Source organism: Rhamphochromis longiceps, linkage group LG8, assembly GCF_057381845.1.
Source record: "Rhamphochromis longiceps isolate RC_006_pf linkage group LG8, R_longiceps_female_GT1.1, whole genome shotgun sequence".
Classification (NCBI taxonomy): Eukaryota; Metazoa; Chordata; class Actinopteri; order Cichliformes; family Cichlidae; genus Rhamphochromis; species Rhamphochromis longiceps.
This window is the reverse complement of record NC_140564.1, coordinates 18,398,767-18,416,198: the sequence shown is the minus strand read 5'-3', so window position 1 is coordinate 18,416,198 and position 17,432 is coordinate 18,398,767. Positions and strand designations below refer to the sequence as shown.

The following is a 17,432-nucleotide window of genomic DNA, read 5'->3' as shown; positions in this document are numbered from 1 at the left end:
CAGTCAGCACACACCAGGTGAACTAGTTCGTCAGTCTGTGGTTTAGAGGGAAAATGCTTCTTAAAATCTTCCTCTACTTTGTCTTTAAGATCCACGCTGGGACCTTCTTCACCGTCGCCCTCCCCAGGAGACTGCACAGGTGGAGCTGGAGACAGGTTGTCCAAGACATCACTCGGGAAATCAGCCAAGCCTCCTGAACCAGCCAGCAGCCGCCATGGAAAAGGCAGTGTTTCGTTTTTAATACATTTGCAAGAATTTCAAGCAAACTTTTTTCACTTTGTAATTATAAAGTATGTAATTAGGATGCGTAGAATTGCGAGATGAAAAATTAATTGAATCCATTTTGGAACAAGGCTGTAACTTGTGAATACTTTCCAGCTGAACTGTAGGTTTCTGTGTATGTGTCTGCATGTTTAAGCGTGTCTGTGAATGGCTGATTTCATGGTGGCTGCAATGAAGAAAAGCAAGTATATCAGCGTTCTCAGAACTGGAGTATGTCCTGTTGCAACGCAATGTTTCCTGCTCCAAAAAACAGGCATCCCGATTGTGTAGACATTAATAAATAATGCTGGCAATAATTCAGTCCAACCCAACAGCCTCAGGTCAGTGGCTCAGGGTTTTACTGACCCAAATATACTTTTAATGATTTGTGAAAAACAAAAGCTTGTTTTATTAAAACTGTTAGTGCAATGTAATTAGTGTATTGTATTCATGCTTATGAATGTTACTAAAGCAATCTGAGCTCAGTCTTGGATACAGCTCCACCTTTTTATCTATACACATGTGGGCAATGGAAGACTCTGGTTTTAAGTTAAACTATTTAAATGGTGACAACAGAGTTACGGACCAAACAAAACATTAAAGCAAAAAAAACAAAAAAAAAAAAAACCTGTTATTCGCTTTACACAATTAATTATTACGACCCTATGTCATGCATTAATTTATTCTAGCTGGAATACTGTAAAAGCAAATAAATCAATCCTTGAAGATTGTTGAACTACAGTTATTCTTTTGTACTTATCATCAAAATGAATCGTTATACTGTATGAAAGTTATTAGAAAAGAATAAAAATGCAGACATCCAAATACATTTGTATGTACATTTGCATACAAATATTGGGCGTTTTTAATGTAACTGAAAAAGTATTAATGTGTTCCTACTGTAACTGGTTATAGACGCTATCACATCATATCAGAATAAAATGTAAAACATTGCATGTTTTTAAAACATGTTTTACAGCATTAATTGTATCAAGTCACACACACGCACGCACACGCACAGACATACAGTGTCTTGCATTGGCTGGATAAAATGTTCTCTCTTTTCAGTGCAGTGTTTATATGCTTTGGTAAACCAAGTCCAGTGAGAATCAAGGTGGTGGGCTGGATAGAAGTTCTCAAGAGAGTGTGTTCTCCAATTTTGTTTTTTTTCCTGAACTTGAGTGAAGTGAAGGTGTCCTCTTTGATTTAAGGTATCCTTAAATTAAGTTGAGCTGGAAGAGGAGGCAAATGCATCTGTAGAGAGGAACAGGTAGAGTAAGATGAGTGAGAGGGACAAATTTTAGCAAAAAGAAAAAAGCAAACTTTTTTTAGAAAGCAGTACATTACAAATTGACTTTTAGACAGTGCGTTACTACTCAAAGTACAGCACACCTCATTCATCCATTCACACAGGCACTTTTTTTTTTCTATACCTTGGTGCTTTCTATCTCATATTAATACACAATGCTAACACATTGGACAGCAAGTCAGGATTTAGTATCTTGCTGAAGAATAGCTGGGTCTAATGTTTTGGGTCTATAACATTTTTCTATCATTACTTTATTATGGATTAGGTGCAAAAATTGTTAAGTGTGGATAATTAAACAATAGATCGATGCAATAGCAAATTGTGGCTGAACAGCAAGTGGAGAGTGATAGATGAGATGAAGAAATGGAAGGAAGCAGAGAGTCAAACACAAACAGAGCCGAGTTTATTCCTCAGTTTTGTTGCCTTTTGGTTCTAAGCGCTGTAACCAATCTCGGTATTTTATTATTATCTCATAACACTTGTTTAATCTGCTACCATCTCTGCTATGGACTTTTTACAGTCTACAGTCTCAGATCAACACAGCCCTGCCCTCCAGCACTATCAGCAGCGGGAGCAGCAGCAGCAACCCCTCAACAGCAACACTGTACCCATCAGGTGAAACATAGGCTACGATTGCTCTCTATTGTCCCCACCTGATGACAGTGATATAGTATGATGCGATTCCATTTTAGATTCTTGATGAATGTGGGTTCTTGTTCTTCAGCCTGCTTCTATATGCCCCTTTTTAACTTTGAGCACCCACCCCTTTAAACATCTCTGCACGGCCCTGGATCGGACTACCAGTCTTGTGGTTAGCAGATTACCTGCTCTACCACTTGAGCTACAGCCACTTAGTAGTCAAGCAAGCTATGTAAATGAAGAGTGGCTTTTCAACATGCAGGCTGTTATGCAAGCATGATTTCATAACTGCTAGTAAATACCTCGTAATGGTGGAGGTCGAGGAGGTTTAAATGTGCTTCCTTGTGATAAAGTATCCACAACCCAGCTGAGTGCACTGGAGCAATACTCCATCTGAGAAGAAAAAGCAGAAGATCATGAAACTATATATTAGAAAAGATTCATTCTTAAACCTCAATGAAAAGCACCTGAAAAAAAGGAGGACTGTTTTCTTTATAGATGTGTTCAGGTTGTCTGTTCACTCCATGTCTTAACTTTGTGTCTATAAAAATTCTAAAGACAGATTATTTACTGTTAATTAAATATTATGCAGTAAGACACTTAAAGCAGTACTTTAACACTTTTACTACATAGAGAGTAAGATTACTTTTTAAGGTGGACGTTACTTTATTGCCCTCCATAGGACAAAATATTTTTAAAACAGGAAACTTCTTAATCAAAGACAGACCATTAATAAAAAAATAAAAAATAAAAAAAATGTCTGACTTGGATACCACTCATATCCACCCGTTAAACACTTGTCCAGCCCAGCTTATCACATCTTCCTGAGAACCACCCTATTCATTTATGTCCTCTCTAATAGGCATTTGTTTTTGGTCTATAGCTTTTGGCTTATTCGAGCTACGGTATTAAGTCTTCATGTACTGAATAGAGAACGTCCTGGGCTTCCCATTGATATCTCATGTGTTTGTGTGGTATCTTTTAGCTCCAAAGAGGTAGGAAATCACAAAAAAGTTCAATGGTAAGATTCTTTTTTCTTCAGTTGTCAGGAAGATATAAAGACTGGAAGCAAATTAAATACAGTTAGGCTAGCTCCATCTAGTGACTAAAAAAAGACCACAGTGATGTAGTCAATTCATGAATTGTTGGCTCTGACGTATCCTAATCTTAAGCTATGCTTAAAAACATTCTGACTGACACAACAGCTTTTTCCCATAATCAGTACTTCTTGCTTTTCTCCAAAACATAAAATTGCTTACTACAGAGTTGCTTAAGATCAGCCACAGTAAATCCAAATAAAAAAAACTGTCTTTGTACTAAATAGTAGGTGTTTTCCCTATATTCTACCATCCTGTTATTATACCAGTCAAAACAAGTCTGCAATTCAATGCTTTAACCTTTATGTAGAATACTGAACTGACTGAACCAATGTGCTCTTTCACAGCAGCTCCACATATGTATCATGAATGACTCAAATGGTACAAAATGATAAGTTGGAGCTTCGGTTTTACCTGATTCTCCAGAGACCGTAGTCTGTGTTCGAAGTCTCTGCTTTCACTCAGATGTTTAAGCACACCATCTATCCTATATAAACAAAGATACATTTACTTCAGAATGATGGAGTCACACAGTAATAAATAATGCTGCTACAGTGGAGGATGAAGGTGCTCACTTGGCAGACATCCGTTTGAGCCTTTCTGAGTCGCTGCTTTTCTGGATCTTGTTTCGAGCAGTCAGGAAGTCTTCCTTCTGAATCGTTTCCCACGTTGATAATCTGTTCGCTGCCTTTGCTTCCAAGTCTAACACTGATAGTACAGACCAAGGGTTGAAATGATTACCTTTCAACTCACTTTTCATGCTTTCATCACTGCTGAACTGAGGTCAGTGAGCAAGAAAATTATTTAGATGCTTCCATTTTAAGTAAGCAACTAAAATAAAAACAATTTAAAAAAAAAAATACAGTCACTGATTAAAAAACTCAAAGATAATAGAACTATGGAACTGAGGCTTCCTGATTCAGCATGTGTAATGGACAATAACTTTAATACATTAGCAGTATTAATTATTTTTATTATATTAATAAAATCCACGACTTCTGATCCAATACTGACCAAAGTGGTGAATCTTTACAGAGGGCACTTTGCGGATGACCCTCTTAATAAAGAGGTTGATGTGTGAAAGGATAATGAAAGGCGGAGCCAAAGAAGGACGGGAGTGATACTCGACAATCAGGTTGTAACGCTGGAACTTCCAGTAGGTGTCACTGTGTTCCTGCACTTTAGAGAAAGTGTAGCTGTGTGGATACAAGCAGATCAGAGCCACTGAGTCAAACCATTCAGTATGTGAACGCACCTTCAGATATAATAAAAGACTTGTTCTTTACCTAAACATGGCAATAAGCAGGTTGATGAGCAGGATGTTGGTGACCAGGAGATATACAACTAGCAGAATCACTACCAGCCAGTTACTCTCATGAGTTCTACACGGCTCTTCACCGCTCTCAATCAAAGTCACATTGTGTGTACAGTTGACATCCCAGTCCTTGCCCACTGCAACAAAACAGACATAAAGGAGAAAGTTAAGAAAGCTTTACAGTAGCATTCAATTTTCTTATTTTTATGCCAGTTGCACAAACACTTGTACCATCCATCTCTTCCACAGGGATCTGTCCAAAGATGTGCAAGTATGGCCTGTAGAAAACTCTCCGAAAAATGCGATTCAGGTTTGGATCGTAGGAATAGATCAGAGCCTGATTGGCAACTCCATACGCCATGAGCCATACACCCAGGAAGAAGAGGAAGAAGAAGACATCCTTCATCTGAACAAGAGGAGGAAATTGTCATTTTGTTTCTGACATTATATTATTAAAAAAGTCTATAATAAAAAAAAGTATATTGCCAACTGATGGTAACTTTCTCACCATCTTTCCTACAATGATGATTTTTGGTCCCAGCTGCTTGTGAATGGCAAAAATGTGAATGAGGCGAAGGGTGAAGACCATGTAGTCCAAACACAGGACATCCCGTCCAAATTCATATGACCAGTGGAACATCCTGAAACACAAGCACAGTAATGCTGAATCAGTGTGAAAGCAGCACCACCTGGTGGCAAAGCTGTAAATTAACTAAAGACCCGGAAATGAAAATTATTTTATAGAACACTTAAGACATCCAAATATGAACCAAGGACAATGTTTTTACAAATGTTACAATCTGCAATGACAAAGCCTCATTCAAAAATATTACTGTAGAAAAAAAAATTAGAATTGATCATTTCTATTATTTTTTATTTCTTGTCCATACCTGCAGATTAGTCCTATAATGAACAGGCTGATGGCGGTGAGGTCACATTTATTCCAAACATCCTGAATGTAGAGTCTGAACCTTTGACGCCAAGTCATCGTCCCCAAAAAAATGGTCTTGATGAAGAAGACAAATGACTTTACAGATCCATAAAAAACAACAAATAAAACTCAACTATACCTAGGTGACATGTATCCAAATACAGACGCGCACTTTCCATTTACTGTTACTATTATTTCAGTAAAGTGAGTAAAATCTGACAGGATAAGATTTTAATTTGTGATTTTTTTTAGTGTTTGCTTAATCACATAAAATCGGTGACGAATAAAAAAAATTTTTTTCTTATTTTAATGTCAACCTTGAATCTAAGGCTTTTGACACAGGAGCATGTAACCACTGTGTCGCAATGGCACTTTGGGGATAGTTCATTATACATTATATTTGGGGATAGTTATTACATTCATAAATAAAAATAATAAAGTTCTAAGTAAGACGTGTCTCTTCACTCACCTGTCGGATCTCCTCACAAACGATGGTGAATACCCAGAAGTACAACACACACTCCGCAGCACCTGGGCCTGAGGGTGGTGGGGGCTCAAAATCCACCAACAACACGTAGGCAAAAAGCAAGAGAAACAGGAAGTACATCAGGACGTTGCCCAAAAAGGAGGTGACCGGTGCAAACCAGAACTGACGCCAGCGTGACACTATGAATGGACGCTGTGGTGGTCGGTAAGGTACACCTGTATCAAGGATTATAAATACAGATTAACAGGTGACTAAAATGACAGCATGTGGAGACAAGAATCAGATGACTCTTTAAACAGGACTCACCTTTAATGGCATCACTCTTGTGAACGTCTGAGTCAACTTCACTGGTGTAAGAAAACATTTTTAATTCATTAGTAGACCTAAGACATAAAAACAAACTGATGTTCTATGGATGAACACTGAAGAGTGCAAGTAGAAATATTACTGCTGTTTGATGTCAGAGAAAGAGAAGACGGTGGTCCCATAAAGGTTGTCAGAGTCCTGAGCCACTGCATCCTCATTGGGCATTTCCTCCTCCTCCAGCTGATTGTCTTGTGTCCTTTGAGGTGGAATATATAGAAATTTTTTTTACACACACACACACACACACACACACACACACACACACACACACACACACACACACACACACACACACACTAAATAGTCTGTAGTGTAGTGAAAACCAAATATGAGTGACAGATTAGCTTACACAAAAATCATGGATAATACATATGTAAATAACTGGACACAAATAACTTGAGCTTCTTATATAATATAGATTTAGTATATTTGTAGCTTATTACGCAGCTCATTTTCTTTCTTCAGGTGTGAAATGTAAAACTGAGGTCAGAGGTCAAATGTGGCACAATACTTTTTGAGACAAACTATAATGTGATATTTAGAATACCCATATACCAGTATAATTTCCTAAATGTTGCCAATATAAACAAAGGACGCTGAATTTTAAGTGTAGTTTTAAAGATAAAAGACATAAATCAATAAGTTGACCTTAAAGACTTTGGTGAAAGTAAGCCAAATATTACTGGTCATCATGATCCCACTCTACACTCCCACAAAGTTTTATCAGAATTGATTCGAAACATTTCCGCTATCATGATTACAGACAGAAAGATATGCATGCAAACACAACCAAAAACATGACTTCTGTGGTAGAACTGCTTTACCTGAAGGAAATGAGGTTGGTGTAGCAGAGGATGGGGCAGAAGAAAGCGAGCAGGAGCTTCCAGACCTCTGTGTTCCTCTTCATATCACCCCACCAGATCTGGGACAGCAGAGACTGGAAGAGGAGAGAAAAAACAAGGACTTATCCATCAGCAGTACTGGCTCAACATGGGGATATGTTATTTTGGAAGCATTATGCCATTTTTCATTTGTAAGTAATTTATACTGTTGTACTGTACAAATCTGGATGATCGTGTGTATAAGTTCTTTATAAAAAGCAATACTTTTAGATAGGAGTAGCTAAATAATTACAGATCAGTGTATAAAGATGTATAACAAGGCATTGTGTATTAGCATATTTATTTATAGAGACTGTATATGTATACATTAGTTTGTATAATGAAAACAGCCTTATGCTTCATCATCAGCTTAATATATCAAGTGCTTTTTAAGATGTGTTTTTTGAAAATTTGTCCATGTACCCACTTTAAGGTCTTTTTCTCCACATCTAAATCTGAGGCAACGTTTGAACACGAATATCTCTATTAAAGATGAAAGACTGAATTTTCACTGTCCTTTCTTACCATCAAAATTGATCTGTAACTTGGGACAGAAGCACCAAAAATGTCCTAAGTATTGGTTAGTTAGAATATAAAGAAAAAGAAAGTCCAGCATTCCTGCAAAATCCCATATTTGAGCACATGTTAAATAAAAACTTCAAATTGCAAGAGAACTACTGATATTTTTGTAGTTGATAGCTGAATAACACAATGTTGTAAAATAAATCTGTAGAAAACCTTTTTACCATGAAATAATTCACACTTACAAAACAGGAAGAATTTCATTCTACAGGGAATAATATGACGTACAACAAAACCAAAAATATCAGTAGACCATCTTTGATCTGTCCAAACAGAATACAGATGCTACTCCAATTCAGAAAATAATTTTGTTAAATATGCGTATGTTTTTGTTTTTTCAAGACCTGGGTCATTATATTATCTGCTCCATCATCTCCCAGCTTCTTATATCAAATAACATTTTAGATATCCGTTTTTTGTTTTTTGTTTTTTTTAAAGACCGTTCTGCACACTTTCATGCCTTTTTTTTCCCCCACATTGAAAAAGTCAATGTTTGAACATGACTATCAGAAAAACAATTAAAGATAAAAGCCAGGATAAAAACAGGATTTCTCATTTAGGACAAATACATGAAGAAGTGTCTGCGTATTGGCGAAAAATTAAAGCAATCTTTTAAAATTCCATATTTGTGCACACAATTTAAAAAAAAAATAATAATAATGCTGGTTCTATTTAACTTTTATGCCGGAAATATCACAAGTTGTACAAGTAAAAATATCAGTAGATAGTCTAATCTAAATACAACAACAACACATGGTATTCAATTTATAACTAAGAAACAATTTTCTTTTGTACAATATGTGCAAATTTTTCATTTTCATGACCTGTTCTACCTACCTACCATTTTGAGACCTACACTCCTGGAAGAGAATATTTCACACGAAAATATATTTCAGGTGAGAATGATCTGCTAGCCTTTTTTTAATATATTGCTTGACAGTATATAAAAATATATAAGCTAAAATTTCGCAGTAATCATTATGTACGTCCAAACTTGGAACGATAACATATTTTAATAGAAAAATTTGACTGATAATTTTTTTTAAAACCTCGATTTGTGACAGAGTGACCAAGGTCTGAAAATTTAACTGAATTATTTCCCAATTATAATTCCAGTACCATCTAGAAGCTGCAATTTTGTTACTCACGTTTTTTTAATGCAAATTAAAAACACTGATTCATTTTAATCGGCCGAGTGAAAGTCTTTGAGATATCAATCTTAAAACATTGTTGCAGATTTCAATGTACAAAACACATCATTTGAAAGTGGGTCGAAGGACAATGGGGTTTTTTTTTTTTGGTTGTTTTTTTTTATTATATCTTTAAAAAAAAAATTTGTTACATTAAGGTAGAATTTCAAAGATTAGATTTGTTCAAACTATTGGACCACAAAATTATTACGCAAATTGCAGATTTTCGAGCAAGAAATGTTACAAAAGCTGGCTTATTTGGGATGGAATGACCCATTTTATTCCCTCAACTGATCAATATTTTCTCTATATAAATATGATGGCTTCCTTTGATTTCATGTTCATTTGTTTAATAGCATTCAGTTCATTTTATTTCAAACATTTACATTCACAATCATTACAAAATATCATTCCATTCTTTGCATTTGTTACCTATATTTTGGAAAATGACGATGTTATTCAGATTCATTGCCCATGTGCTAGATGAAAGGAATGCCATTCACATGAATGACAAATATGACACACCTGTACGCCATCATTACTGAAGAAAAGCCGGGCATCGGCACTCACGCCCATCTGAAGGCAGGTGGTGTCACCCCAGATGGGAGACTTCCTAATTAGCAGGGTGAAGGAACGGTTTTCATCACTCCGATAACAAGAGCTAAAAATATCTGAGATAAAGTGGACAAGACACGTGATGAAGAGTTCGATGAGATTTGTTACTATTGTGTTACATCAGCTGTTGAAAGGAAAATTCTAAGGAAATTAAATAAAATGATTGCAAAACTAGATATCAAACCATCCTAACAGTGTAGTGGAAAACTGCAGTTATTGTCTCACCATGAGCCAGGTTCTCAAACTTCTGGGCCAGTTCTTTCATGGAGAGTTTGGTTTCAGTCTCCTCCTCCAGTTTGGACAAGTCTCTGAGTATATTACAGCCACTGAGAGCACTCAGGACTGCCTCACCTGCCTGGAAAGGAGATCACCAATTTACAACATCACTTTACTTTATGTTTTTAGCAATTATTTAATTTTATATTAAGACTTAACACTATGACTGTATAATATTTAAAAACAATTAGGATCATAAAATAATAATTAACAATATATTGCAATTAATTGACTCGAACAACTTTGATACATGGTAAGCAGCGTCTAGTTCGAGGTTGTCAAATGTACAACCCGCAGGCTGAGATCATTTCCAATGCCCATTAATGGTATTAATGGCCTGTCAGGATGTGGATGTGCAGACGGGGGTGGGGCTTTATTTCACATGTAAAGGCAGACATCCCGAAAACAGCCCAGTAGACGGAGAGATGGGCGAGTCAGATTTAAATGCAAGCTTGTCAGGAAAAGTAAAGAGAGGAGTGAAAATGTAAAATGAGCAGCGTGTGGCTGCATTTCAATGATATTGGAGACTGAAAGCAGAGTGCAGAATTGATCGAATTGGCAGTGGGATTAGGTAATAAAAGTTTTTTTCCCCAACCATTTTCCATTGTGGATGACAAAAGGTTTCAAACTTGATCACTATAGAAATTTCTGGGGATTTTTACCATTATGGATGAAAGAAAAAACTAAAAACTGGACAGTCTGGGCAATGAGCTACCAGAACTTTTTACACATTTATTCCTTAGAATTTAAGTCCACAGAGTCGTGCGGAGTGATTTCTTTACTTAACACAGTGTTGTTACACTGACAGGAACGTTAAAGTTTCACCCCTGGTCTAGTTGCAGCTCATTCTCACACATGCCCAATATAGTGCAACTTCCCCTGAAAACTCTGCTCTATTTAAATAACAATCCATCCATTTCAAACCAGCTGAACACCAGTTTGTCTCAGAGCTTTTACCATCTCCCAGAAATAAAGGGCCATCTCACTGCGGTTCTGCAGTACAGCCCAGAGGAAGAGTGAAGCCCAGGGATAGGGGCAGCGCAGCTGCCGATAGAACGAATCTCCACGCAGAACCTTATTTGCACGCTGGGATGAATAAAAAAAAGTAAGAACATTTATTGTCATGTTAACCATAAAAATAGAAATGCAGTCAGCACAAGTACACTGTGTGTTTATTCTGAAAGGTTCAAAGTACCCTCAGAGACGTCCTTTTGGATGAAGTGAACTGTAAGCCCAAAGCTTTATAGTATAAAGGCTGGCAGACATCACCCATTAACAGCTCCAGGACCCCTGACACCTGAGGAACCCATGGGTGGGACAATAAGCACAACAGTATCTATTTAAGCATAATTAATGAAAAAGGACAGAATCTCTTTGATTCCCAAACTTACCTCAAAAAGGGTGACCTCCTTCACTGGTCCATCCTGATTGTTATCTTTCACCATTTTTGAGGACGAATTCTGTTTTTCTGATGGTGAGTGACGCTCCACTATTGCCAGCCGCTCTGCTAGGCACTGTTGTAGTAGCTGATAGAGCAAGGTCCCATCTGGCACAGAGCGATAGAGGGTTTCCAGCCTGCCATAAGTTAGGTACTCCAGGATATTCAAGCCATTCTCAGTGAAAAGCCGAACAAACTGGGGCTTGTTGTTGATCAGCGCATCTGTCATTGAGTCCTCCAAATCTTCGTACTGTTTAATTGGAGGAAGGAGATCATGTTTTAGGACAGGTTAATAATTTAAGCCAAGTATTCTGTAAATCATAGATAAACTGTATCTGTCAGAAGTGGTATAATAAACTGCACAATGTACTTCAGAGCATTTCCATTCAGTGTGGTGTCTTTTTCCCTCCTCACCTTCCACTGGATGTCTCCATTGAAGAGTTCACTCTTGGCAATGTCAACCCTGTTCCACGTTACTGCTAGTTTCAGCTCATCACTATAAGGGCTGGCATCAACTGATGATTGCTGCTTACTTGCTGAAAAACATAAAGACAACACAAAAATCAAAATAAGGACTAAAAGTGCATGTTGCTGCTATGTTGTAAAATTAATGTCTACTTATACATACCTCCCACGAGTGTTTTAAGCAGGACTGTGTCAAAGTCATTTGGACTCTCGTGCTCTCCTTGGTAGATTGTAATCAAATCTTTGTTCTGGTAAATGCTCAAAGCCTGGAGACAGAAGATGGGAAAGGGAACAGGAACAATGCAAGATATTTTAGAAAAAAGATGTTCGACAGTGATGAAGAAACTGGTGACAAAGGTTCTTTTCAAACTCATGATGTCATTCATGGCACAGCCTCTAATTAAGCAAGAGGGTTTGACTTTAATCAACTGCGATCCTGAAAAACTGACAAAAAGATCGAGCGCCCTGAGGGCATGAATATTAGACCTGAATACAGTTTAGTAAGCAGCTGACAGATATGCAGGCTATAAAAAGTCTTTCCTCATACTCTTCTGCAGAGTAAAGGCCAACACAATGTTTCTGTTCTCAGCACTCACCTGTTCAACTAGTTTGTCGGTCTGTGCCTCTGAAGGAAAATGCTTCTTAAACCGTTCTGCCACTCTGTCTTTGAGATCCACACTGGGGGTTTTAGGAGCCTCACTGTTGCCTTCACCAGAGGACGGCACAGCTGGAGCTGAAGACTGGTTCTCCAAGATATCACTCAGGAAATCAGCCAAGCCTCCTGAGCCAGCCAGAACCAGCCAGGGGATGCAGCTTTTTAAAGAGAGATCCATTCTCTGACAGACATGACAAAAACCATGAAATAAAGATTGGCACAATTTAAATTAGAATTTGCCATTTTTGTTGTAATAATTCACATAAAAAGCTGTAAAGGACTGTACCTTTAGCATGTCTGTTTCCCCTGATATCAGCATACAAACGACAGGGATGTCAATGCTGCCACTTCCTTTAAAAAGATACAACAATTTTTAGCATCTTCCAATCTTGATCAAATGTTTTTACTAACTTAATCAGAGTGATCATACTAAGATGTGCAAAGTGCATAATTTTCATGAAGCACAACAGCTGACACTCATACAAAGAGCACCCTGTGGATGTTTTTGTTTTACTTGAATGGAAATGTTGTAGAGTTAACTGTAAGATACATGCAGTCACATGCAAGGCTTTCCTCCCGTAGATGCCAAAAAAAAATAAAAAAATCATTAACCAAAACACGAAGGAACATGTAAAGCCTGTAAAGATCGAAGTTAACTCTGAAAGGATGTATTTTGGGAATAATGGTACAGGAGTTAAGTCTCATTTAGCACAATTAGATTTAAATAAGTTAACTTAAACTGAATACATGAGTGGAAGATAATGTGTACTCAAGTACAGTTTCTGCTTTAATTCAGAGGCTATAAATGTTGTACTTCATAGTTTATGGTACCATCTCTGACCCCATATGCCTGCGCGCTGCTGGGAAATGAATTCCTCCAGTCTGGCTCTGAAATCTGTTTCTCCTCCTCTGCGGCCCACCCTCCCATCGTCCACGAGGAGGAAGGCCTGGTAGTTGTTATCCAGGGAGCAGGAGTCCCGGGAAATGTTTTGGACATAGTACTTTGCTGGAAAGCTTCCCTGCAAAAGAAGAAAAAACAGTTACTCCAGCATTTCTTTCCACATTTCAGCCTTAGTTATTTTAAATTGCAGCAAGAACTGCCAACAGTGTGTTCACCCAATAAAACCTGACAAATCAACACGGACCGTGTGTCAAATCGTGGTCCTTTTCCACAAAGACAACAAGATATGATTTAATGCTTAGAGAAATGTGCAAATGTGTGAGAGTCTTTACTACCTGAGGTTTGACCAGCTGCTCTCGTTTTTCCACAAGGCCCCACGGAGCAATGCCCAACGCTACCACCTTGTTGAGCGAGAATGAAGAAGCTGCAGTTGCATGATCTCTCACTGCCTGTCCAACACACCTGCCAACACCTTCACGCAGACCTGTAGTTAAGATCCATGCACCTGGGGGAAACAGGTGGAAAATCTGATTTTTATTTCAATTTTCTTCAGTGAATAAAATATAACTTTATGTGACTTTGCAAATCACTGGATTCTGTTTTATTTACATATTGCACTGCATCTCAATTTGTTTTGTTTTTTTTTTGGGGGGGGGGGGGGGGTTTACAGCTAAGATTGTCAACAATTTATTAGCATGAACAAACAAAGGTCATGTCAAAAGTTGTAAATGTGTTTCACATTTCACACCAGTTTTTAATTTAAAAGGAACAAAACGAATGAGACTTGACAATCTGGGCACCAAAACGGGAAGAAAAACAAAGGGAGCAGACCAAATTATTGATCCCTGAGAAATAAACCTAAGACCACAGCAAGTCAAGTATCAGATTCATACACATTTATCTGTAAAAAAAAATTAAAAGCACATAAAAAAAGACTACAAAGGCCACAGACATGCGTAAAACATGTTTTTATATGCAACGGGTTTTAACACCAAATATGGTGCCACACCCTGTACTATGTCTTATCTAACAAAGATGTTTAGGGAGTGTGAGCTGTGTAGTTACTTGCATCTTTGTGTGCATGTTTTGTTTGGGACTTTGATTTTTTTTTTTTTTTTAGTACATCTTGGACTTGTTTTGAGAAAACAGCGCGTGACCTCAGACGACGGGGGGATCAGTATCGCCATATGCCACCTGCACTTGGTACAGTAGCCAGAGAGGAAATGGCCATTGTACTACCAAATTAGGACCGGACCCCAGGGAGTCGTGTTGTGTGTTGAGACTAAATTTTGTAATAGCTGTTTTCTTCACGCTAAAAACCACCATGAGTAGGTTTCAATGTCTGACAGGATCATTTGTCAGTTCTTTTATCGTCATCTGGAAATTATCATGACATCTGCTAACCAACAATAACCCACTTCAGCAACCAGAACAGAAATAAGATGCTGAGCTCAGATATGCCAGACACATCACACCTGCCAGGAGTACTGACACACTGGCAGATGCATAAAGTTTTTACCTGTGCTTTGTGACGCTTTCACCAGTCCCTGTCTGAGGACCTCCCGTACCCAGGTCTTCACCTGTGTCCTTCCCTCTCCGCCCACAACAGAAACAACCAGGTTGGGTAGAGGAAGACGCCAATGAGCTGTCAGTATGGTGTACACCATAGAAGGCTCAGTGCTCCATGACAGGCGCAGGAACTAAGTTTAGACATTTGATGGATTAAAAGAAGCAAGCCCATGTCAACAATGCAAAAAGATTTGAAAAGTAATGGCCTGTGATCACACTAGTATTAAAGCTGAACGACTCAGTCGTTTCAGCCTTTAAATGGTAATAAAATGGGGGGGGGGGGGGGGGGGGAAAGAAGCTTGTCATGTGATCTGTACTGACTTTTGACTCTGTTTACTCAGGTGGAGCGGAGGTAGACTGAAGGTCAGGAAAATTCAACGAATTGACTACTACAGCTCAGGGTTTATCTTAACCTTTATTTAACTCACCTTTGGAGGCATTTCTTTTAAAAACATGTACACATGTTCAAGAACTCTCAGGCTCTTGAAATAAAGCATTCAAACATTATGAGAGAAAAATAAAAGCACCCACATGGCTGTGCCTCTTGCTGGCCCCTGCAAACTGCACCTCTCCAAAGGCATCTGTCGGTCGTTCAGAGGAGTGCTGCACACTTTTCCACTGGTTCACGATGGCTGTGCTGAAATAGTCTCCAAGAGCCACAGAGGCATGGTCATCTCTCGCAGCCCCGCACTGACACAATGCACCATTACTGAGAGAGGTGGAGGGATATAAACAACACCATGAGAAGTTACTCAAAATACATGTGCTGTTATTAAAAGACAGAGGTCACAGTACCTGATGGAATCTTCTACAAAAGTGCTGCACACTCTTTTCTTGATGATTTTGGGGATCCAACTCTGAAAGCATTTTTCAGCAGTTATATAACATTACTGAATTATTACAGAAGCTGATTCAATTCTGAATCCTAAAATCTCATGCATGTGGCAGCAGGTGCAGAAAACCGTCCAAGTGTTGACTTTGGCTAATAGAAACTACCCAGTAACAAGTTGGCAAGCTGTGCTGTGATTTCTGATGATGTGACGTAGTTTGAGCTCAGGTGTGCGCAACAGGCAGGCTGTGCATAAGCGTATTCTGCAGTGGGGCTACATTACATTTTGTTTTCACCAATGTATTCAGTGCTAATCTTTCTGTAATGTTATCAGCCAAGCAGTAAAGAGAGAACACTTTCCCCACAGGCCGTTTAACTGAGAAAAAAAAAACCATGATGGCCCCGTTGCATTTATTGGTGCCAGTAGCTGACGCCTCGTCTAGAGTCCTGCAACTGATGCAACTAAACGGAACGCAGTCATTATTAACCATCACCGGAACGCTTATTTAACTGCTTATGGTTAGGATGCTCGGTTTAGTAGAAGTTAGTTTCTTATAAGTGGCGTGTTTTCCATTTTTATCGCTTAGCCAAAAAAAAAAAAAAAAAAGTAGACTGCTGCGTCAGAAATGATTGGAAAAGCCGTTCCCAGTTGTTAAAGCTGTAACGTCCACCGGTTAGACAAGTGTAGGGTCAACAAACCACAGCGGAAACAAAGCAGACGGATAGCTCCTGCAGTCGTTCGCGCAAACGTGCACGTTTGGACAGCTGTTGCACGACGTGTTTTCCAAGAAGACTATGGGCGGCTCACTGCAGTTCCTCGGAACTTCATGGGCAGATATTCCGAGTATAGCGTTAACTTCCACTTCCAAAAAATGTAGCGGCACATCACAACAGCAGCTGAAGGACTTGAGTGAAATCTAACCCACCTGGCTCTTCTCAGTTTGGCCAATATTGTCTCTGCCGTCGCCTCCTCCTCCTTCTTCTGCTCCTGTGTCTTTCATGTTTCCCTTTCAGTCGTTCTCAATGAGAAACATATGCGGAAGGACTAAAAGGGTTTCTTTCTGACTATTTTCCACCTTGTCTCCTACTGCTGAAACCCCATTCCCTGCCACTGCACTCACTCGGCGTGCGCAAAGAAAAATAGGTGCAGCCAGCACACAGGTAAGGGTGTGGTTTCACAGAGGCAGACAATTACACCAACGCATGCAAACAGGAAGGGCCAATCGGAACCACAAAGTGGGCTAGAGTTTATTGAAATACTTCCTCATCCCCTTATCTGGTCACTGGTATCTGTTGTTGGAACTGAATACCCTCAATGACACCACTGTAGCAGAAAGACTGCTAAACATGCCCAAGCTTGTGTCCTCTAATTGTTACTGGAGCCTAAAAATATAACACATTTGTAGTAGAACCTGTTGGGTATGTGTTGCTGTGGTGCTCACTTCCCTCAGAAGTAAAAAGAACAATAGAATGAACAACAGAAAATCCTGCCTGCAGGGGTTTTGTTTCAGAGGCAAATTACAGTCTTGTTCAGCTGAAATTCAGGTCATTGCTTCATCTTTCTCGAATTTATAGATGTCTCATAGTCGTCCTCTGTCTGTACCATTTCAAAGGCTCTTTATGAGA

At 38.7% G+C, this 17,432-nt stretch overlaps 1 protein-coding gene across 1 annotated transcript; it reads right to left on the bottom strand.

Moving 5' to 3' along the window:
- Nucleotides 1-367: 367 nt before the first annotated feature.
- Nucleotides 368-16,986, bottom strand: LOC146663472 (transient receptor potential cation channel subfamily M member 4-like). Its single transcript, XM_085416240.1, has 28 exons — nt 16,733-16,986; nt 15,773-15,834; nt 15,509-15,686; nt 14,928-15,108; nt 13,744-13,913; nt 13,349-13,526; nt 12,794-12,858; nt 12,449-12,688; nt 12,016-12,118; nt 11,802-11,923; nt 11,341-11,637; nt 11,145-11,246; nt 10,907-11,035; nt 9,899-10,028; nt 9,584-9,729; nt 7,230-7,342; nt 6,488-6,601; nt 6,346-6,386; nt 6,022-6,254; nt 5,512-5,627; nt 5,130-5,262; nt 4,853-5,027; nt 4,593-4,758; nt 4,321-4,502; nt 3,882-4,014; nt 3,721-3,793; nt 2,512-2,602; nt 368-1,515 (listed from the first exon to the last, which is right to left on the bottom strand). Exons 1-28 carry the CDS (start codon nt 16,805-16,807, stop codon nt 1,484-1,486), a joined length of 3,780 nt encoding a protein of 1,259 aa, XP_085272366.1. The 5' UTR covers nt 16,808-16,986; the 3' UTR covers nt 368-1,483.
- Nucleotides 16,987-17,432: the final 446 nt, after the last annotated feature.